The sequence below is a fragment of the Salmo salar genome, chromosome 19 (genome assembly GCF_965601325.2).
Source record: "Salmo salar chromosome 19, fSalSal1, whole genome shotgun sequence".
NCBI lineage: Eukaryota > Metazoa > Chordata > Actinopteri > Salmoniformes > Salmonidae > Salmo > Salmo salar.
The window spans coordinates 80,278,600-80,302,715 of NC_138309.1; the positions used below are offsets into that span (position 1 = coordinate 80,278,600).

Genomic DNA, 24,116 nt, shown 5'->3' on the forward strand with positions numbered 1-24,116 from the left:
TTGAATTCAACTGGATTTAGTTACCCGTTCAGTACATTTCATCACACGGATAGATATTCGAATTTAGATGTGTGGATGGTTGACAAATTCAAACGTTATACTGTTGCCATCAAAACAATGTAGCTATTCACAAGTCAATTAAAATGCACGTGAAAACATGACATATACAGTACCAGTCAGGCTTGTATAATTGCGAATCTGATTAATCTCTGAGGAATATAGCGGTTCGTCCTGCCCAGTAGTTTTTAAATAAAGGCAAACAGGGTTGCGTTCAGTACAACAGAACGGTGTGCAACGTTGATATCAACGAAAACGGTAGACTTACTGTACTGAACGACCAGTTGAAAAACGTTGAAATTATGGTGGCTCAGAGTGCAGTTATCATATGCACGAGTTTTGCGATTTCAGAAGGTCGCACCTATATTGACCAGGCCACACACACCAAACGGGCACAAACGTATGCTACCTCAAAGGCTTTCGAAGAAAGGTCCGCACCGTTTTTTTGCGCACCGTTTTGGGGAAACGTGTGGTTGAGTGTAAACGTAAACGTTAACGCGAACTGAACGCACTCCAGCCACACACACACACACACACACACACACACACACTCTCTCTCTCACACACATGCTCAAACTGCATCGCGCTTCGTGCCATAAACTAGTTTTGAGGACTTTGTAGCCAAATTAAGCCAATAATTGCAGTCAAATATTGATATATACAAAGTAATTTGCTACCAACAACTATTCAGCCTCCGCATTCTCTTGACGAGACATCCCTCGCGAGTCATATTTGGGAGATTGCTGTCGCATGACAATCCTAAACGGACCAAAAACTATTGATTCCGACGAATATGCGTATTTTTTTTAGGCAGGACATGGGTCCTCTGTACAATTCTTAAGCCGTTACGTTTATCTAGGGCAAGTTATTTTCAATGATTTAGCAGGATTTAGTTCGCCTTGTCCAGCAGTGACTGGAACAGATTGGCATTTCGTTTTTAGACATGCACGGACTGAGTTGCAAATGTAAATGGGGCCTTACTCTCACTCTGTTCTTATCTGTTATTTGCGTGTTTATCTTCTGTGAATATTTGATATATTACTCTGCAATTTTGCGTTGTTCGTGGCCGAAGTTGAATAGAGACAGCGGCAAGGGAGTCCCCCCGCTTCGCGCTTTGTTTCTGTCGGATACCCACCTCCTTGGCGCAATAAAGGGACACTGGTTCGACAAACTACGAAGGTAGGCTTTAAATTCCTATTCCAATTTCATTGCTTATGCGTATTTTATAAGTTATCATATTAATAAAAACAATGTTTATTTGTGTGTGTTTTACATCCGTTGTAGGACTGTCATTTGTTGAATGTGTGCATTTCAAACCTCTCTGTAATTTGCATCTCATAAAAACTGTAATTTGCATCTCATATCAGATGTTCCAAAAAATAAAATCTGAAAACAATGAACAGAAACAGACAGCACAAGTCCCTCCAAACACGTCCATAAGTCATGGAAAGTGGGAGCTTTTTATTTTTAGGACAGGAATAGAATTAATCCTCTTAGATGGCTCAAATGAATATCAGATAATATGAAATCACGATGGCATCCAACTTCACCAGCTAGGGCACTAAACCGGATCCCAGCTTTGACTGCAATGCTTCATGTTCACATGGTCCACAAAATGAGTTCTAGTGGGCAGTCTCAATAGTTATTTTCTTTGGGAGGATGCTACCAGGATGTATTAAATACATTATATAAAAATAATTTTGATTTGATTATACAGCATGATGGACAAGAACACTTTCAATCAAAGGTGGTTGTATATTGGTAGTGTTGGGTAGTCATGACCAACAGATCATTATCAGGGCCAGGAGTATTTCCTCATGAGGCCTCATCAGGACAACTCTGGACTGTAATAGGCTATCACTATAGTCAGGGCCCAGAGTTTTTCCTAGTGGTCTTTCCTTGTGGTCTTTCCACATGGTCAGGAAAACTCCCTGCCCTAATCATAATGTACTGTACATTCCTCCCTGATAGAGAATGGCAGATGGAGAGAGCTTTCCAGACAGCACTGGGGGTCCTACAGCCAGAGGTGGTCTTCATTTTGGGAGACATCTTCGACGAGGGGAAATGGAGCTCCCCAAAGGTTAGTTGATGGACACTGTCGGTTATCAGAAATGATAGACCACACACACCGCCAACAGCTAGACTACTCAGGATATGAGATAATAATATTATCTGTTGGCACGTAAGGGGATGTGCGTGTGTGTGTGCGTGGATTTGAGCATTGGCCGTTCCAATTTCATTTTTCTTGATTTGATTTGATTGTCCTTGAGGTGTGACTAACCCCCACCAGTTGTGCTTTAGTAGAAACACAGACAGTGAATGGGAGTAGGTGTTTGGGAGTTCATTACATTCATTATGAGGTAATGGTATGATGTAACCTAAATCCACCTGAGGGAGGAATTAAATAACAGTAGTAAATGTTACGCCCCTGAAAAAGGGGAGAAATAATCACGAGTGTGATACGGTATTGTTTCCTCACTGAGAACTTTTACTGCAATAAGGAAAAGACCACGATTTCCCCGCAAACTTGTCAGGATGTGTCTTTCTGTTCAGGTCTCTGTAATCTATACACAACCGGAGGGTCCCGTCCTTCTTCCGAACGCACACGACAGGTGAAGAATATGAAGAGTTTGACTTCCTAACCCAGCCCTGGGCTATGAGGTCATAAAGATAACCCTTCATCTCCTGATACAGTGGCCTGGGCACTGACATTTATGTGCGCTTGACTGGTTCAGAGTCCTTCAGAGAAATAGTCATTTTCAATCGTTCAATACAGCCAATGTCATTGTCTGATCTGGAGAAGGAGTGACACTCTTCTCTAAGCATTTGCCTAACAACCTCTCTCTGCTCTTCGGTTAGGTGATTTAAACCTACTGGTGGATCCCACTGTTCAGTAGCAGTACATGGGGTTCGAACGCTGGTGTGATTCACTGTGGCTGGGGTGACAGTTTTTTCAAAGACCTGGGCAGGTAACACAGTCATAATGGTTTGTACTGTACCGATTATTGTGCGTCCTAGCAGGGCAATGTCGTGGTCAGTGGAGTTAGAGACATCAAGCATGATAACTGGAAAAACACCTTTCCTGACTCTGACTAGTGTGTCAAAGATCTCAAGGTCGTCTGGCCACTGCGGGTTCAGGTCTGGCTGGAAAAGCATTGTCATGTCCTCTTTGAAAGGCTGGGAAGCTACACGGCACTCAATCTGAATGCTACTGTGTTTTGGTACAGCAACCTTCTCTTTCTTGGTTTTCACTGCATATTCATCTGTCTGTTCTGCGCTAACAGCCTGTATAAAAGCTCTCACCTTGTTTCTTTTGAGGCTTGGGAAAGCTGTTTTTACTGTACTGTATCGTTTAGTCTTTTCAGTCATTGTCAGGATGTGCTCGATAACATTGAAACCTATGATTCGATGCGATAAGTGACAGCCTTTCATTACCAGCACTGGGATGATCAGTTCCTTCGTTTGGTCAGTTTCAGAGGCTAGCCGAAAAGTTGTTTCAATCCATCCCAGGTACGGCATTTCAGTCCCATTTGCTGCAGTCAACCTTAGATCATCAGGTGAGTCCAGGATTTCTGAAACATCTCTCAGCCTTGCGTTTGGGAGAGATTTCTCTTTCCATCGTTCATCAATGACCGATACCTGAGAGCCTGTGTCCCATAGAGCTTGGAGGTGGTGGCGATTCAGGTGACACTCAATAAGGCACTGTCTGCCGACTAGCGAGGTGACCTTACGGGGGTGGCAACCTTGAGCTAGGGATGGTAAAGAGTGGGCATTTGCCTCTGTGCAGGAAAACCTTTCACTGGTAGAGTCAATTTTCAGGTGAGTGCATTTTTCCTTATGTTTAGTCCAATGTTGGTTTTGACATACTTTGGAACAGTACAGTGTCTCTTTACATGATGAACATTGTTTCAGGTTCTCAAATGAATCTTCTCTGGCACAATTTGCACATTTCTGGGACTTTTTGGTAGCTACGGCTAACACTCATCCCTCAGCGGTAACCCTTCCCCGTTTAAAGGGGCCTCTCTTGATGGTCTGACTCCCCGGATTTTACATCCAGCTTGAAAATGTTCTCCACTCCCACATCGGAAGCAGTGTGTGCAGCGTGCATCTGTTCTGGCCCGCTGGCAGACAAAACACCTCCTTGGAGCTTGAGCAGAGCGGTTGGTATACAGGTTAGGTGCATATTGATGCTGCGCAGGGTCAGGTGCTTGGGGCTGACTGTAGTTGCTGTAATACTGCTGCTGGGAAACAGGTGGCTGGGGGTCCCTATCTGGCCTCCTAACTGGAGGTGGGGCATAGGCACAAGGCGGTGACTGAAACATAGGCTGCTGTAATGTCTCCTTAATCTGAGCAATCTCTGCACTGAGACCTTTTAGAGAAGCTACACCTGTCTTAAGTTCAGCTAACTCTGTTAACAGTTCTGCGGGTATCTTAGCTTTGGCTTCCTTCACAGGACACTTTGCAGATAGTGTATCTTCTAACTGGACTACACTTACAGTTGTAGCAGGCTGTGGGGCATTTAACCGCTTTTTGTTTCGTCTTTCTATCTCATTAGCACAAGCAATGTTAAGCCTCTCTAGCAAAACCTCATCTGATGTTTCGCTATCTAGCAGGAGAGGCTGCATGTCTATCCTGATACTGTCACTCTGGAGACCTGTAAGGACTGTGTGTAAACACATGCGCTGGACTAGAGCAGGGTCATACGTAAGCCCTGATTCTGACTCCTGGGATGCAAACAGTACTTTCTGCCTCAAATCTAAGACGCGCATCAGGAAGCTTTGAGGGGTCTCCTTGCTATGCTGTGCTTCTGAAGCTAGCTGTTTGTAAAGCTCTGTTGCACTCTTCTCTTGGAAGTGGGAATGCAGGATACATCTAAGTGTGGGAAGAGTTAGCTGGGGTTTACCTTCCAAGTAGCTGCGTAGCTGTGAGCCTGGAGAAATAGCCCTGACTACTGCGTCTACTATTTCTACCTCAGGATAGTCTCTGTTAAGTCCATTCTCGATCTGATGGGCAAGGCTGGAAAAAATCAGTTTATCTTTCTGGCCCGGTTCACCTATCTGACCAGAAATTTTTAACTCTTTGCGCCAGTATGAGCTGGGCTGTGCACTGGGTGAGAGCGGCACGCTCACCTGAAGATTAGCATGGGGTTGACGCAGAGAATCACTGGCTTTGGCTGCAGTAATCTGCTCAGTTCCCACCCCTTGTTGTGGGGTTGCAGTTCTCAGTTCCTCTATTCTGTGATGTGTTCCGGCTGTTTCAATATCATGGTCAGTTTGCCCTGTTTTGTTATCTATGCCACTGATCATCTCTGTCATTTTGTCTTTAAGTAGCAACAATTCTGACATGCCGCCATCTTCTAACTCTGCAACTTCCTCTCTTTCAAGGAACATCAGAATGTGAGTCATCAATGATATGCGGGATTTGTCTTGAACATCTCTTCTCTGTTCGCCTGAGATGTCAAGGAAATCACATATCTCTAGTAACTTGTCTTTAGTCAGGGTGTGCAATTCTCCTACTACCTCTTCCTGTAGTTCTTCCAAGGTGGTCGTCATGTTGACAGAACAGGAGGAACTTTTACTGTGCAGGAGTTGACTCTGAATTAGATGGTCCTTACTGTCTCTGATGGTCGATCAATGGCCTCAGCTGACACGTACTTAACCACCAACTTCCAGCTCTCCTCGAATAGCAACACTTTCCTCACTGCAGCCTGCCTGAGTTGTTATGTGGGGATTTAGCTGGCTCGGAATTCAGCGACCAGGATGTGGAAACTGGACATCTGAGCAGCCATCTCAGCGGAGCCTCCAAAAATGTTACGCCCCTGAAAAAGGGGAGAAATAATCACGAGTGTGATACGGTATTGTTTCCTCACTGAGAACTTTTACTGCAATAAGGAAAAGACCGCGATTTCCCCGCAAACTTGGGTGGAGACCAGAGCAATTGATCTCAGACTCATAGATTAAGAGCATTTAGTAGATCACAGATTAACACTTTTCCCCTTCAATTAGGCACCACAAAATAAAGTAATCAATATAACGTTTACACATTCCTTTTACGATTCTTACCCTTTGTATGCTTGACGGATTTTAACTTAACACAATTCTATGAATGTTATCAATCTCTATCAACTAGTACTGAATGCATAATCTTTTTAACCTTAGATGTTTTAAGATCCTCACATACTATGAACTTACTAATACTTTTTAATGTATAACAGGCTATGAGTATTTCCTTTAACCTGTCACATACACACCCTACTGTAACACCCTACTGTGTCTAGTGCTAGGAGGGGTTGAGGCAGATGTTGATACCCCAGCTCAAACTGTTCCTCTGTGACCATCTGAATATGCACCTTGTATTCTTCAGGACTGGGAGGATGACGTCCGCCGCTTTAAGCAGATCTTCCGACATCCCAGAGACATGGAGCTTATAGCCATCATTGGTAACCATGACATCGGCTTCCATCAAGAGTAAGTTAAGTTCAGAAGTCTCACTGTTAAATGGAGGCTACCAAGAACATGTCAACAACGTCGTCCTCTCTATTGTCACCTAGTTCCGCTAACAATAGGGAGTTATGTTGTCTGCAGTTGGTGTGCGTTAGTAGGCCCTAGCCCTGTGGTTGTGCTCTCTTTCTCTTGACATAACATTTTTTTTTTTTAAATCTTTGAACAGAATGAGCTGGTACAAACTTGAACGCTTTGAGAGGGTATTCAATGTCACCTCTGCCCGGATCGTAACCTACAAGGGAGTCAAGTAGGTCACTTTACTGTAAATAGTGTCATCTAACCTTGTCTCAAAATGATGCATGTAAACAGTTTAACAATGTGTTTGTGGTTAGTCACGTTGATGTGTAGCTTAGCTCCAATCCTTGTACCATCATTAAGTGTGTGTGTGTGTGTGTGTGTGTGTGTGTGTGTGTGTGTGTGTGTGTGTGTGTTCCCACAAAGTTTTGTACTGGTGAACAGTATGGCCATGCATGGAGACCGCTGCCCCATCTGCGAGCATGTGGAAAACGAGCTGTACAGCCTCTCTCAGGCTCTCAACTGTTCAGTGCTGGTGATCTTAATCACAACCATCATCCTCATCAATGCCACACACAAACACACAAACAAAATGGAGGTTATTGGGATTTGGAAAACAGCAGAGATTTGAGCATTGACAAAATAAATAAGTCTTTCTCTCCCGAGTGCAATCAAGAGTCACCATACGGCTTTTGCATGTTACTCAGCGCCAAATATATGTGGGTCAAATATTTTGGGTTAATCCCAGACTTTATTCACTAACATCCCCAGAAATGTTATCCCTAAATGTCTTTTGAAATGCAGTAAGCATTATGTTGTCACGAAAGAGGAAGGATTGTCCCTACACATTGTCAACATGATGTTACTCCCATTGCTAATGTCAAAGTAGATTGTAATGATATTGTGGATTTCACAGAGAAACCGGTCAAGCAGCATGAGAACATACTGTCAGGAGGACATGCAGAAGTTTCCCCGCTCATCACCTATCATCCTACAGGTATGGTTTAGTGTGTGTGTGTGTGCTTGCGAAGTGACTGAGACTACTTTAGTTAATTATAGGTCATTGCAGTGTCATTGTACACTGAGTGTACAAAACATAGGAACACCTTCCTAATATTGAGTTGCACCCCCCTCCTTTGTCCTCCATGCCCACAATTTGTTGTGGGCATGGATTACAAGGTGTTGAAAGCATCCAACAGGGATGCTGGCCAATGTTGACTCCAATTCTTCCAACAGTTGTGTCAAGTTGGCTGGATGTCCTTAGGGTAGTGGACCATTCTTGATACACACAAGAAACTGTTGAGGGTGAAAAAGCGAGCAGTGTTGCAGTTCTTTACACACACAAACCGGTGCGCTTGGCACCTACTACCATACCCCATTCAAAGGCACTTATATATGTTGTCTTGCCTATTCACCCTCTGAATGGCACACATACACAGTCCATTTATCAATTGTCTCAAGGCTCAAAAAGCCTTGTTTAACCTGTCTCCTCCCCTTCATCTACCCTGAGTGAAGTGGATTTAACAGATGACATCAATAAGGGATCATAGCTTTGGTATTTTGTATTTTATTAGGATCCCCATTAGCTGTTGCAAAAGCAGCAGCTACTCTTCCTGGAGTCCACACAAAACATGAAACATGACATAATACAGAACGTCAATAGACAAGAACATGTCAAGGACAGAACTACATACATTATTTTTAAAAGTCACACGTAGCCTACATATCAATGCATAGACAAACTATCTAGGTCAAACAGGGGAGAGGCGTTGTGCCGTGAGGTGTTGCTTTATCTGTTTTTTTTAAACCAGGTTTGTTGTTTATTTGAGCAATATGAGATGGAACAGAGTTCCATGCAATATGGCTCTATATAATACTGTACGCTTTCTTGAATTTGTTCTGGATTTGGGGACTGTGAAAAGACCCCTGGTGGCGTGTGTGTGTCAGAGCTGTGTGTAAGTTGACTATGCAAACAATTTTGGATTTTCAACACAATGTTTCTTATAAAAAGAAGTGATGCAGTCAGTCTCTCCTCAAGTCTTAGCCAAGAGAGACTGGCATATTATTTATATTATCCCTCTGATCACAATGAAGAGCAAGACGTGCCGCTCTGTTCTGGGCCAGCTGCAGCTTAATTAGGTCTTTCCTTGTAGCACTGGACCACACAATTCGACAATAATCAAGATTAGACAAAACTAGAGCCTGCAGGACTTGCTTTTTGGAGTGTGGTGTCAAAAAAGCAGAGCATCTCTTTATTACAAACAGACCTCTCCTCTTCTTTACAACCATTGAATCTATATGTTTTGACCATGTCAGTTTACAATCGAAGGTAACACCAAGTAATTTACTCTCCCCAACTTGTTCAACAGCCACACCATTCATTACCAGATTCAGCTGAGATCTAGAACTTATTGAATGATTTGTACCAAATACAATGCTCTTAGTTTTAGAGATGTTCAGGACCAGTTTATTACTGGCCACCCATTCCAAAACAGGTTGCAACTTTTTAAGTGTTTCTTTGACTTCATTAGCTGTGGTTGCTGATGCGTATATGGTTGAATCATCAGCATACATGGACACACATGCTGTGTTTAATGCCAGTGGCAGGTCATTGGTAAAAATAGAAAAGAGGGCCTAGAGAGCTGCCCTGCGGTACACCACACTTTACATTTTTGACATTAGAGAAGCTTCCATTAAAGAAAACAGTTTGAGTTATGATGTAGATAGATAGATAGATAGATAGATAGCTCTGAATCCACGATATGGCAGAGGTTGAAAAGCCATAACACATACGTTTTTTCAACAACAGGTTATGGTCAATAATATCAAAGGCTGCACTGAAATCTAACAGTACAGCTCCTACAATCCTCTTATTATCAATTTCTTTCAACCAATCATCAGTCATTTGTGTCAGTGCAGTACATGTTGAGTACCCTTCTCTATAAGCATGCTGAAAGTCTGTTGTTCATTTGTTTACAGAGAAATAGCATTGTATTTGGTCATACACAATTTCTTCCAACAGTTTGCTAAGAGCTGGCAGCAAGCTTATAGGTCTGCTGTTAGAACCAGTAAAGGCCACTTTACCACTCTTGGGTTGCGGAATGACTTTGCTTCCATCCAGGCCTGAGGACAAAGACTTTCCTCTAGGCTCAGATTAAAGATGACAGATTGGAGTGGCTACAGAGTCAGCTACCATCCTCAGTAGCTCTCCATCTAAGTTGTCAATGCCAGGAGGTTTGTCATTATTGATCAATAACAATAAATTTTCCCACCTCCCACACTAACTTTACAGAACTTGCAATTTGTTTTTTTATGCATGAATACGATGGCTCACTGTTTGTTGTTGGCATTTCCTGCCTAAGTTTGCCCACTTTGCCAATTAAGTAATCATTAAAATAATTGGCAACATCAAATGGTTTTGTGATGAATAAGCCATCTGATTCGATGAAAGATGGAGTTGAATTTGTCTTTCTGCCCATAATTTCATTTAAAGTACTCCAAAGTTTATATCATTGATCTTGGCTTCATAATACAGTTACTTCTTCTTTTTGTTGAGTTTAGTCACATCATTTCTCAATTTGCAGTAAATTAGCCAGTCAGATGTGCAGCCAGACTTATTACCCACTCCTTTTGCCCCATCTCTTTCCAGCCATACAGTTTTTCAATTCTTTATCAATCCATGGAGCCTTAACAGTTCAAACAGTCAGTTTCTTAACAGGTGCATGTTTATCAGTAATTGGAAGAAGAAATTTCATAAATTCATCAAGCGCAGCATCTGGATGCTCCTCATTAATCACATCAGACCAACAAATATTTTTAACATCACCCACAAGAGTCACAGAAAAATCTTTTGTATGAACTCTTATACACTATTTTAGGCCCAGCTGTTGGAACTTTGACTTTCCTAGATATAGCCACTATATTGTGAGCACTGCATCCCAATGGGTACGGATACAGCTTTAGAACAAAGTTCTACAGTATTAGTAAAAATGTGATCAATACATGTGGATGCTCTTGTTCCTGTAGTGTTTGTAAACACCCTGGTAGGTTGATTAATAATCTGAACCAGATTACAGGTACTGGTTACAGTAAGAAGCTTCCTCTTGAGCAGACAACTTGATGAAAACCAGTTAATATTCAGGTCCCCAAGAAAATAGACCTCTTTGTTTACATCACATACACTATCAAGCATTTCACACATATTATTTAGTTACTGAATTCATTATCTAAGTGAGTCTCAGAAATGGCTAATATATGAATGTTATCTGATGTTAGCAAGTTATTGATTTTATGAACCTTATTTCTAAGGCTACATATATTAATAAGGGCTATTTTCAGCACTTTCCTGGGTAGCTTATCAGAGATAGACATAATACTGAAAAGAGCAAACAAAGCAAGAGAACAAAATATACATTCAGCAGTCCATTAATCAATTGGTGTGTGTGTGCTGCAGGGTTGAAGCTACGAACCCATAGGCTTGGCTCTCTCATCCCCTCCAGGCTTTTAGGAGGGAGGGTGGACAATGAGCCTGTCATAGCAGATGTAAGCAATGTCCCCACACGCTCTGGCAGCTTCCATGGCTGGGATCAGTTCTTTCCTCTTCTGGCGCACAGCTTCAGGATAGTCCTCGTTGAGGAAGATATACGTTCCTCTCAAGTTCTTGGCTCTTTCCAGAACAGCTACCTTGTCCTTGAACCTCATGAACTTGAACACTATTGGCCTGGGCCTGTCACCTGGGCCGGTTGTGGGCTTTCCAGTCCCGTGGGCACGTTCCAACTCAATCTTCCTGTGGTCCATCTTCAATTTCTCAAAGATCATTTCCCTCACTTTGTCTTCAGACTCCATCCAGGTCTTGTGAAGATTCTGCAATTCCATCCACAACCATGTTGTTCCACCTTGACTGTCCCTCGATGAATCTGTCATTGTTATCATGGATTCACACACAGATCTGATGTCCTCTCTCAATGACTTACAGATTGCTGTCATCTTGCTGTTCTCCTGTTTCAACTCATTGAGCTGACCTTGGGAGAACTGCAAACTGTTCTTCAGGTCCTGTACCTCTCTGGTCAGGTCCTCCATTTTTTTTAATTAGTTGAATCCACCGATATTTGGACAAAACACTTGAAGCTATTTTCTTGTTGATGTAAAAACTGCTTGTAGAACTATTTGTGTTTGTTTAAAAGATCCTTTACGTGTGAGAGAGACACCACTGTCCTCAACGGTACTCCCGCCGGCTTTGGTCTTTGTCATGGTAGCTAGCAACGTAGGTTACGCTGGTACTCCTCACAGTTCCAGGTAGGGCAGGTCACAGGGAAGATTGAAAACAACAACGAACAGCAGGGATCTAGACAGCCACAAACCCGGGACAATCTGCAGTCCCAGCCACAATGGCTAACCGCGTCGCGGGCTGCGTTCAAGCGTTCAAGCGCTCAAGAAAACCCTGCTACCTTGATATGCAGCTAGCTAGCAGCTAGGCTAGTTGAGGACTTGGATTAGCTAACACAACGTACCATTGGAACACAGGAGTGGTGGTTGCTGATAATAGGCCTCTGTATGCCTATGTAGATATTACATAAAGAATCCGCTGTTTCCAGCTACAATAGTCATTTACAACATTAACAATGTCTGCACTGTATTTCTGATCAATTTGATGTTATTTTAATGGACAAAAAATGTGCTTTTCTTTAAAAAACAAGGACATTTCTAAGTGACCCCAAACTTTTGAATGGTAGTGTATGTCTAGTACATAATTCTGTGAAGTTATAATAGCCTAAACCTATTCCAGTTCACGTCATGTCATGATGCTTAGCGCTTCAAGCCATGCGCCATCCATGTGTACCCCTCTCTCTTGCTCTCTCCCCACTGGTGAAATTTCTCACGCCTGCACCTATCTGACCAATCAAACATGTAAACAACTAGCGTTCCACAGCAAGCTTCTCTATCCGTGCTAATGAGTCGAGTAAATATAATGAGCTATTTTTTTTTAAACGATGTTGATTTCACAGGTATTTTTAGTACAAAACATTAATAACACCTGCTCTTTCCATGACAGACTGACCAGGTGAAAGTTATGATCCTTTGAGGTTATGATGTCACTTGAAGATAGATTTTTTTTAAGCCTCTCTCCTGTAACTATTCCCCAGGTTGTTGCTGTAAACAAGAATGTGTTCTCAGTCAACTTACCTGGAAAAATAAGGGTTCAAATAAAATTGAGACATGGATTGTGTATGTGTGCTATTTCGAGGGTGAATGGGCAAGAAAAAATATTTAAGTGCCTTTTGAATGGGGTATGGTAGTAGGTGCCAGCCGCACCGGCTAGTGTCAAGAACTGCAACGCTGCTGGGCTTTTCACACTCAACAGTTTCATGTGTGTATTTTCAATGGTCCACCACCCACAGGACATCCAGCCAAATTGATACAACTGTGGGAAGCATTGGAGTCAACATGAGCCAGCATCCCTGTGGAACACTTTCAACACCATGTAGAAAACATGCCCTGACGAATTGAAGCTGTTCGGGGGGGGGGGTTATTGGTTAGTTGCAAATGAAATCCAAATTGTGTATAGCCTACCTATTATACAAAAACACCTAGCATTGTTCACTTACAGTATGTTATGTACTGTGTATTGACCTTCTGTCGGAAGCACTACCCTCTGTACCGACCCAACGATGCAGAGTGCACTGGGCAGGACGCTGCTTCTCCTGAAGAGCGACACCAGGTGTTCCATGAGCGCTATGACGTGCTATCCCAGGAGGCTTCTCAAAGGGTGAGCTTACACACGCTCGGTCATATAACTAACACCTGGGGTGCATCTCATTGTTTAAAGTGGCCTCCTCTCCTTGCTTGCACCTGTTTTATTTTATTCAGATCATGCAGATGAAGGAAAGGAGACAAGGAGGGGAAGCCACTTTAGGCTATTGAGATACAGCCCTTGGGCTCATTCTGAAGAGTGCATCTTTCTGACTGAAAACCATAACAAATGTTGGGTCTTCTTAAGCCTTGTTCACGATGCATGCCTTAATGCTCAAATCAGATTTGTTTGTTCAGTTTGTTTTGGACAACTGTCCAAACAGCAAGTTACAAGTGACCAAATTGTGTGTGTTCAGACAGCAGTCATGTGCTGACAAGGCTATGCTAGTTGTCATAGTAATGAGGGGTGTGTGTGCAGTGGTCTAGACTGATTGGTGGTAGTGCTTGCGCTTCCTATCACTCAGTTCTGTAGCAAGCTAAGGTGACAATAATGCCTGCCATGGACATTTTAACACTTTTAAAGCCTCAAAGGATAAGATGATCCAACTTTCAAAACGAGTCCTTTTTGACTAGCCACAACAGTCCACTAGCTAGCCAGCCACAGCAGTCCACTAGCTAGCCAGCCACAGCAGTCCACTAGCTAGCTAGCTAGTCACAGCAGTCCACTAGCTAGCTAGCTAGTCACAGCAGTCCACTAGCTAGCTAGCTAGTCACAGCAGTCCACTAGCTAGCTAGCTAGTCACAGCAGTCCACTAGCTAGCTAGCTAGCCACAGCAGTCCACTAGCTAGCTAGCTAGCTAGCTGTTTAGCTTTCTAGCATATTCACTCATTACTTTGTAAACAATTAAAAAGCTAGTTGGCTACCACATGTCAACAGTTGAATAAAGGTTAAATAAATAAAAAAAACATTACAAAACAGAGTAGCTAGCAAGCAACAAGATACCAACTAACAGTCTAAAACCACTTGATGACAAATAAATCAGATTTGACCATTCAGACACAAGTTGCATGGCCAGCAATCAAATTTGTATGTGACTTGTTTTGAAATGTGTCTCAAAATATCTGATTCCATGTGTTTTCTGACTGCAGGAAAAATAAATACGATTTGAGTCAGTTCAAACGGCCAATGTGAACACGGCTTTAGAGGCATGTGATTACAGAAATATGATGGATTCTTTTGGTCCCACTCTGCAGTTACTTTGGTGGTTCCAGCCCCGCCTTATCCTGAGTGGCCACACCCACAGTGCCTGTAAGGTGGTCCATGACAACAAGCACCCAGAGATCAGCGTTCCTTCCTTCAGCTGGAGAAACCGCAACAACCCCAGCTTCATCCTGGTAACTAATTAACTACACTGAACAAAAATATAAACACAACATGTAAAGTCCCATGTTTCATAAGCTGAAATAAAACATCTCAGAAATTGTCCATACGCACAAAAAAAAACGTATTTCTCTCAAATTTTGTGCACATCCCTATTAGTGAGCATTTATCCTATGCCAAGATAATCGTTGGGGGTATAGGCAGGCATAAACTATAGACAATGAACACAATTGCATTTTATCGATGGATATTTGAATACACAGATACCGTGACGAGAACCTGATGCCTGTTGTCGTGCCATTCATCCGCCGCCATCATTCTTTTTTTTTTTTTTGAAACCTTTATTTAACTAGGCAAGTCAGTTAAGAACAAATTCTTATTTACAGTGACAGCCTAGGAACAGTGGCTTGTTCACGGGCAGAATGACAGATTTTTACCTTGTCAGCTCAGGGATTCGATCCACCAACCTTTCGGTTACTGGGCCAACGCTCTAACCACAAGGCTATGTGCTGCAAGGATCTGTACACAATTCCTGGATGCTGAAAATGTCCCAATTCTTCCATGGCCTGCATATTCACCAGGCATGTCACCCACCCGTTGAGCAAGTTTGGGATGCTCTGGATTGACGTGTACAACAGCGTGTTCCAGTTCCCACCAATATCCAGCAACTTCGCACAGCCATTGTAGAGTGGGACAAAATTTGAGTCAACAATCAACAGCCTGATCAACTCTATGCAAACGAATGTGTTGTGCTGCATGAGTCAGATGGTGGTCACACCAGATACTGACTGGTTTTCTGATCCACACCCCTAGGCATTTGCTTAAGGTATTCGTGACCATCAGATGCATATCTGTATTCCCCAGTCACATTTCCTTATATGAACTGACTGTAACTCTTCTTTGAAATTGTTGCATGTTACATTTATATTTTTGTTCAGTCTCAGGGTTGGGGTCAATTCCATTTTAAATTAAAGTTTACCTCTCTCTCCCGCTCTCTCCAGGGCACCTTCTCTCCCACGGACTTCCAGTTGGCCAAGTGCTTCCTGCCAGAGGAGAGCAGCGTGGTGGCCATCTACTGTTCCACAGCCATGGTCGTCTCCCTCCTGCTCATGGCCCACCTCCACCTCACCAAGACCTCCATGCTCCTGGCCACCAATCTCATGGGCAAGCACAAGGGCTTCTGACAGTGTTTCCCCTAGATCGAACCGTTTGCTTGGCGGGCCACTTTAAAAAAAAGTCCCCTGAAGTAAAGTGTGACTGAAACCAATAGAGGGTGAAATGTTCTAGGTGAAGGGCAAGAGATAGGCCCTATGGTTACCTGTCAAAGTAACTGTATGAGGACATCTAATCTGTGTGACCTGTCACCTTTGATGCCCGCAGGCCCCATGTTCCAAAGACTCCTGTGTAGTGTAGACACTCCTGACATAGAACCCAACAGCACCTTTTACAGGGAGGGCCTGGGTCCTGACATAGAACCCAACAGCACCTTTTACGGGGAGGGTCTGGGTCCTGACATAAAACCCAACAGCACCTTTTACGGGGAGGGTCTGGGTCCTGACATAGAACCCAACAGCACCTTTTACGGGGAGGGTCTGGGTCCTGACATAAAACCCAACAGCACCTTTTACAGGGAGGGTCTGGGTCCTGACATAGAACCCAACAGCACCTTTTACGGGGAGGGCCTGGGTCCTGACATAGAACCCAACAGCACCTTTTACAGGGAGGGCCTGGGTCCTGACATAGAACCCAACAGCACCTTTTACAGGGAGGGCCTGGGTCCTGACATAGAACCCAACAGCACCTTTTACAGGGAGGGCCTGGGTCCTGACATAGAACCCAACAGCACCTTTTACAGGGAGGGCCTGGGTCCTGACATAGAACCCAACAGCACCTTTTACAGGGAGGGCCTGGGTCCTGACATAGAACCCAACAGCACCTTTTACAGGGAGGGCCTGGGTCACTCTGGGATAGCTTTTACTGATCAATTACGTGCCCTGAGATTTTATCCGTTGTTGTTTCCCTTTTTAAATGATTGGCAACTTGAATGTTTTAAATTTTTTATCTCTGATCTACTGGTGAATAAGCTATGGCAGGGCCATATTTGAGCTTTTTAAATGTGACCTGGACGAAAACAGTCGAGGGAAAATGGTGACACTGGGTTTCTTGTAACTGTAATTTATGCATATACAAAGTGTACATAATCTGTCATATTTTCCCGCATATTCAGTTTAGACAACCCCCCCCCCAAAAAAAAGTATTCTGATGTGCCTCTTTATTAAAATAAAAATATTTTTCCGTATTCCATAAAGGCCTGACACAAACGTATCACTCCTGCCTCCTCGCTCTCAGAATAGACTTGCACATTGAACGCTGCTGTTCGGTGTAAAGAACAGCCCATCTAACTGGGTTCACACATTCACGCCTGTGGCAATGGGAAGGGCTCTCCATGTCCATGACCCACGTGACCCCTACTTTCTCCTCTCATTCTATATAAGTTGATGCCTATGCATGTGTATGCATACATACGTTCTAGACATTCAGAAATATGAATATACATAGGCTCACTATGTATAATTGTACATATAGATTTATAGAATATATGTATATCTTTATAAATGTATATGTACATATATATTAATATAAAATGTATATGTACAATGTACATATACAATGCATGAGTGCATGTGTGTATATGTTTTACAGTACATGCATGCTTCGAAGCACACACACACACACATTTACTGGCACGCGTATGTATACATCTCATACACACTTCATATCTAAAAAGTTGCTTCCTACTGTAGTAAAACAACACCAGGTTGCGATTTGGACACGTCAATTGATCTTGTAATGTATTAAAGCTGAGAATCAGAAACAAAAATTGAAATGTTCACCGTCAAAACGAAGGAGGATGAAGGCAATGTTTCTGGCTGCGACCTGGGGTCACTGCGGTAGGTAAGTGGTTAATTTGCATAATGTATACAGGATTTCCGTGTGTTTTTTTTTTAACCCCTCGCAAATTTTTCCTCCTTTTTCTACTAAAGAACATTTTCCTTTTTTATAAACCAGAAAAATTTACCTCTACAGAGAGAGAGAGAGAGAGAGAGACGCCCTACCTGCAGTCTCTACTGTCAGATAGAGTTTGACATCAAGCTGTACAGCGCAGTCAACAACATACATCAGAGCTCAATTTACAGGTACAGCCATTATCAAGGCACAAAGATCTTCTACAAGTAGTTTTTTTCTCAATAAAGTTGTACAAAATAACATTACATTTTGCAGTCTGTACAAGATAATCAACAAAAACAGATCTATATATATATATATATATATAGATAGAACTCTTGCCCAAGAGGATCTAAGTAAAAAAGGACCATCTGTGGGCAAATCAAAGTGAGTGTGGTATTTCTCTTTCCATCTAGGCCGGAGGTGCATAGGACTCAAACTCCCAGCATCCTCCTATTCTCCCACAAGCCCCACCCCCTCTATGCTAAATCTACAGCCTGAAAGCCTCGCACTCCATCATCCTGCAATAAAATGATACAAAATAAACAAAAAGTGACAGAGTAATAAATATCACGGTGCTACATCATGTGTATACTTCCTTGACGGCATTAAGTTACCTGATACATCTGCTGCCTGCCCCACCCACCCCTTCATCAAGTACTCGAGAAAGAGAAAGAGGGAGAGAGAGAGAAAAGTGTTGGGAGGAACCAGCATACACAGGAGTCCATGAGATCCCTCAACTCTCACGCACACACACCCTCTTAACAACTTCAGCTGGTCCAGATCAAACAACAGAAATGACAGAAGACTAGTCAAAAAAAAAAAAAAAGTCTAAAAAGGCTTAGTGGAATGAACAGAATAAAGGCATTGGAAATAAAAGATGAGGCACACACACAATGTCCCATCCCTGCTTAGACCTACAAAATAAAGTCAAGATGGGCCATAAATAAAAGAACAAAGGAAGGAGAAAACAAAATAGAAAAAACCAACAATGGCAAACAAAATGACAGCATTGTGATGCTTCAGTAGTTCTCCTGGTCCCCCTGGTAACAGGGCCTTGTGTTTTGGGAGTGGAATCAAACTGCGCCGGGATTGGCAGAGCACTGACTGGATGGTGGGCTGCAACCAATCACAAGAGTTCGTATTGGCGCAGGTGCATCCTCTGGATGATGTCTCGGCAGTCGTTGAAGACACGGCGGATGTTCTCCGTGTCCACGGCGCAGGTGAAGTGGGGGTAGCAGTAGTGCTTGCCGTCGCCGCTCGCCGTGCTGATCCTCTGTGGGGTGGTGGAGAGACACATCCACATTTCACTTCATTTCATGAATTGATTGAACAGAAATGGAAATGACTCCAACCTTGAAATGGTTGCCTCTAAGTTAACACTAGGAAACAAGGGTCTACAACACTAGGAAACAAGGGTCTACAACACTAGGAAACAAGGGTCTACAACACTAGGAAACAAGGGTCTACAACACTAGGAAACAAGGGTCTACAACACTAGGAAACAAGGGTCTACAACACTAGGAAACAAGGGTCTACAACACTAGGAAACAAGGGTCTACAACACTAGGAAACAAGGGTCTACAACACTAGGAAACAAGGGTCTACAACACTAGGAAACAAGGGTCTACAACAGTAGGAAACAAGGGTCTACAACAGTAGGAAACAAGGGTCTACAACACTAGGAAACAAGGGTCTACAACACTAGGAAACAAGGGTCTACAACACTAGGAAACAAGGGTCTACAACACTAGGAAACAAGGGTCTACAACACTAGGAAACAAGGGTCTACAACAGTAGGAAACAAGGGTCTACAACACTAGGAAACAAGGGTCTACAACACTAGGAAACAAGGGTCTACAACACTAGGAAACAAGGGTCTACAACACTAGGAAACAAGGGTCTACAACACTAGGAAACAAGGGTCTACAACACTAGGAAACAAGGGTCTACAACACTAGGAAACAAGGGTCTACAACACTAGGAAACAAGGGTCTACAACACTAGGAAACAAGGGTCTACAACACTAGGAAACAAGGGTCTACAACACTAGGAAACAAGGGTCTACAACACTAGGAAACAAGGGTCTACAACACTAGGAAACAAGGGTCTACAACACTAGGAAACAAGGGTCTACAACACTAGGAAACAAGGGTCTACAACACTAGGAAACAAGGGTCTACAACACTAGGAAACAAGGGTCTACAACACTAGGAAACAAGGGTCTACAACACTAGGAAACAAGGGTCTACAACACTAGGAAACAAGGGTCTACAACACTAGGAAACAAGGGTCTACAACACTAGGAAACAAGGGTCTACAACACTAGGAAACAAGGGTCTACAACAGTAGGAAACAAGGGTCTACAACACTAGGAAACAAGGGTCTACAACACTAGGAAACAAGGGTCTACAACACTAGGAAACAAGGGTCTACAACACTAGGAAACAAGGGTCTACAACACTAGGAAACAAGGGTCTACAACACTAGGAAACAAGGGTCTACAACACTAGGAAACAAGGGTCTACAACACTAGGAAACAAGGGTGTACAGTCAGTACAGAATGAAAACGGTACGTACAAGGAACTCATCTCGGATGAAAAATTTGGCCCGGGTCACTTTAGGGTCCTCTCCAGGGTCTGGAACGGCTGACCACAAAGAGACAAACGGTCCAGGGTTTTAAAGACTACAGTATTTCATGTCATCAGAAGAAGGATATCATTAGGACTGGATGTAATCAGTGTAGTGCCTGATGGCAGTGCCTGCAATCAAATGTTTATATCTAACCACTGTTCTCCATGCTCCAAACCATTCTCATTTCACAATAGGAAGAAAGGCATGTTAATGCTATTGTTCACATACTGCAATAGAGTCCCTGGAATATCTATACGTAATAGTGTCATAGGAAGTCTAAATTAGGTTGATTCCAGGGCCAGCGCAAATGATTCCATTTGATTCACATTTTCAAAAGTGTGAGTTGCCAAAATGGGTTAACCTTTGAATACATCTTGAGGATCGGTTTGGAAGTCCTTCACTGTGAAGCAACAACAACGGTGCTTCGTCTCTGGAGTGTGTGAACCATAGGTTAGTACATTTGAATAATTCATTATGATCCAGTATATAATATCTTTTAAATAATGAACAATTATAAATGCTTATAAATATTGAATACGAGTAAAATCAACCATGATTTAAACAACGGGGTGTTTTCCGTCCATCTTAGTACCCACCTTCAGCCGGTACTGTATAGCGAACATACTCAGGGAAGTAGTCTTCAAGTTTGGATTTCCCTGCTAAGATCTTGTCAGCCAACATGTCCTGCTTGTTTAAGAACAGGATGACTGAAATGGTCCGTAGAAACCTGAAAACAAAGAATGGCGTGACTAGACAGGTATTTCAACAATCACATTGCGTCAGAGTTAGTGGAATGTGAACGGGTGGGTTTAAAAATAAAACTGTGGACCAGAGGGCAGCGAGAGCCAGACATTTACATTACATTTTAGTCATTTAGCAGACGCTCTTATCCAGAGCGAATTACAGTAGTGAACGCATACATTTCTATTTAAAAAAATAAAAAATAATTATGTGCTGGCCCCCCGTGGGAATCGAACCCACAACCCTGACGTTGCACACACCATGCTCTACCAACTGAGCTACAGGTGACTGTGGACCAGAGGGCAGAGAGCCAGACGAGGTGACTGTGGACCAGAGGGCAGCGAGAGCCAGACGAGGTGACTGTGGACCAGAGGGCAGCGAGAGCCAGACGAGGTGACTGTGGACCAGAGGGCAGCGAGAGCCAGACGAGGTGACTGTGGACCAGAGGGCAGAGAGCCAGACGAGGTGACTGTGGACCAGAGGGCAGAGAGCCAGACGAGGTGACTGTGGACCAGAGGGCAGCGAGAGCCAGACGAGGTGACTGTGGACCAGAGGGCAGCGAGAGCCAGACGAGGTGACTGTGGACCAGAGGGCAGAGAGCCAGACGAGGTGACTGTGGACCAGAGGGCAGCGAGAGCCAGACGAGGTGACTGTGGACCAGAGGGCAGCGAGAGCCAGACGAGGTGACTGTGGACCAGAGGGCAGAGAGCCAGACGAGGTGACTCTGGACCAGAGGGCAGCGAGAGCCAGACGAGGTGACTGTGGACCAGAGGGCAGCGAGAGCCAGACGAGGTGACTGTGGACCAGAGGGCAGCGAGAGCCAGACGAGGTGACTGTGGACCAGAGGGCAGCGAGAGCCAGACGAGGTGACTGTGGACCAGAGGGCAGCGAGAGCCAGACGAGGTGACTGTGGACCAGAGGGCAGAGAGCCAGACGAGGTGACTGTGGACCAGAGGGCAGCGAGAGACAGACGAGGTGAATGTGGACCAACCTGTTATTCCAGATGCTCTTGAAGAGATCCAGTGATTCCCGGAGTCTGTTGGTGCTGTTGTCTTCCCTTATGACCATGTTATAACTGCTGCTTGCCGCCACAAAGATGATGGCCGTCACGTCTGTAAGAAATAGGAGCACAGTGAAATGGGTTGTTTCAGTACTCATTTATAAAAAACTTTAAAAAATGTAACCTTTATTTAACCAGACAAGTCAGTTAAGAACAAATTCTTATTTACAATGATGGCCTACCCCGGCCAAAACCTAACCAGGACGATGCTGGGCCAGTTGTGCACCGCCATATGAGACTCCCAATCACGGTTGGTTGTGACACAGCCTGGAATTGAACCAGGGTCTGTAGTGACACCTCTAGCACTGAGATGCAGTGCCTTAGACCGCTGTGCCACTCGGGAGTGAGTACCAGATGCTGAGACCTCGCAAACCACATCATGTAATACTAATGAATCCTTCCGTATAAAATGTGGATCCAGATATGGTATACAACGCAGAGCTACTGCAACACAGTCGTCTGTCCCACCTCAAGCTAGCCTGTTAAGCTAAAGCCTGGGCATTATCATATGTGGTAACATGAGTCTTCCGGTTTCAGAAAAATTTACTCGAAAAGGTTACTCGTTGACCATCATTCACTGAACCACCATAGTTACACTCGCAGCACAACACTGTGGGCAGCAGAACAGCACTGTGGGCAGCAGAACAGCACTGTGGGCAGCAGAACAGCACAGTGGGCAGCAGAACAGGACAGTGGGCAGCAGAACAGGACAGTGGGCAGCAGAACGGCACAGTGGGGAGCAGAACGGCACAGTGGGGAGCAGAACGGCACAGTGGGCAGCAGAACGGCACAGTGGGGAGCAGAACGGCACAGTGGGGAGCAGAACGGCACAGTGGGGAGCAGAACGGCACAGTGGGGAGCAGAACGGCACAGTGGGGAGCAGAACGGCACAGTGGGGAGCAGAACGGCACTGTGGGGAGCAGAACGGCACTGTGGGGAGCAGAACAGCACGGTGGGCAGGAGAACAGCACGGTGGGCAGGAGAACAGCACTGTGGGTAACAGAACCGTACACAGAATCCAAACTCACCGTTAAAGCACTGAATCCATTTTCTCCTCTCGTCTCTCTGGCCGCCTACATCAAACATACTGAGAGAGAGGGACAAACCTGTTAAGTTCTGTATGGTCCAATGTGTGGAGAAGCCCATTTAACTCAACCATGTCTTGATCTCAAATCTTGAGAGACAGTCTATTGGCCTAGTTTTCTACATGGAGTGATGGTGCTACTTGGCAGTATGTTGATTTGCCATGTCATGGTGTTTCAGTGCAGATACTTCTTTCCATTTAGTGTGCATTTGTTAGACAACCAAAATGTTCATTTCCAAAAAGGAAAAGAGAAAAGACTCTTCCAAAGAAATGTTCGTGGTTGACTGTAAATAGTATGATACTAATCACATTTGATTTTCACTTAGCTACATTTGTATTTGAACAAATTATGTCCATATAACAAACAAAAACCTAACACAAACAGAAGCAAAGCTTTGTTGACAGCCATTTAGAGACAAATTAAAAACTACCCTAGATGACCACAAGGTGGGGACATTTCCATGATAACAGGAAACCACCATAGCCATGTACATACAGTACATTGTCCATACAGTTAAGACAACAGACAATGCTGTGTAACGTTACATCACAATGAAGGAAAGGGAACACTTACTGAAAGTTCACTTTGTCGACTTGAAATCTTGTTTCAAAAATACCTGAAGTCAAAACTCGGCAGCGAAGCAAGTCCTGGGGTTTAAAACAAGAGGAGCACAGAGATGAAGAGATGCACAGAGATGAAGAGGAGCACAGAGATGAAGAGATGCACAGAGATGAAGAGATGCACAGAGATGAAGAGATGCACAGAGATGAAGAGATGCACAGAGATGAAGAGGAGCACAGAGATGAAGAGGAGCACAGAGATGAAGAGATGCACAGAGATGAAGAGGAGCACAGAGATGAAGAGATGCACAGAGATGAAGAGGAGCACAGAGATGAAGAGGAGCACAGAGATGAAGAGGAGCACAGAGATGAAGAGGAGCACAG

General features: G+C 43.8%; 2 protein-coding genes across 6 annotated transcripts in view; one reads left to right on the forward strand and one right to left on the reverse strand.

Annotated features, from left to right (window-relative positions):
- Window positions 1-587: 587 nt before the first annotated feature.
- mppe1 (metallophosphoesterase 1) lies at window positions 588-16,954 on the forward strand. The gene is made up of 9 exons (XM_014159744.3): window positions 588-1,236; window positions 2,029-2,137; window positions 6,421-6,524; window positions 6,727-6,807; window positions 7,002-7,110; window positions 7,492-7,572; window positions 13,219-13,341; window positions 14,520-14,660; window positions 15,648-16,954. Exons 1-9 carry the CDS (start codon window positions 1,001-1,003, stop codon window positions 15,828-15,830), a joined length of 1,167 nt encoding a protein of 388 aa, XP_014015219.3. The 5' UTR covers window positions 588-1,000; the 3' UTR covers window positions 15,831-16,954.
- A 511-nt stretch (window positions 16,955-17,465) lies between these two features.
- The window catches only part of LOC106579638 (guanine nucleotide-binding protein G(olf) subunit alpha), a 77,025-nt gene continuing 70,374 nt past the window's right edge, over window positions 17,466-24,116 (reverse strand). For 3 of the 5 annotated variants that reach the window (XM_082965995.1, XM_014159739.3, XM_014159741.3), the window contains exons 7-13: window positions 23,746-23,819; window positions 23,116-23,174; window positions 22,019-22,139; window positions 20,883-21,013; window positions 20,648-20,716; window positions 20,233-20,300; window positions 17,466-18,928 (exon numbers count right to left, since the gene is read on the reverse strand). In XM_082965995.1, coding sequence (XP_082822121.1) covers window positions 18,782-18,928; window positions 20,233-20,300; window positions 20,648-20,716; window positions 20,883-21,013; window positions 22,019-22,139; window positions 23,116-23,174; window positions 23,746-23,819 — 669 coding nt within the window. In that variant the 3' untranslated portion in view covers window positions 17,466-18,781. The remainder of the gene's footprint in view (window positions 18,929-20,232; window positions 20,301-20,647; window positions 20,717-20,882; window positions 21,014-22,018; window positions 22,140-23,115; window positions 23,175-23,745; window positions 23,820-24,116) is intronic. The other 2 variants (XM_014159740.3, XM_014159742.3) reach the window with 1 other exon arrangement.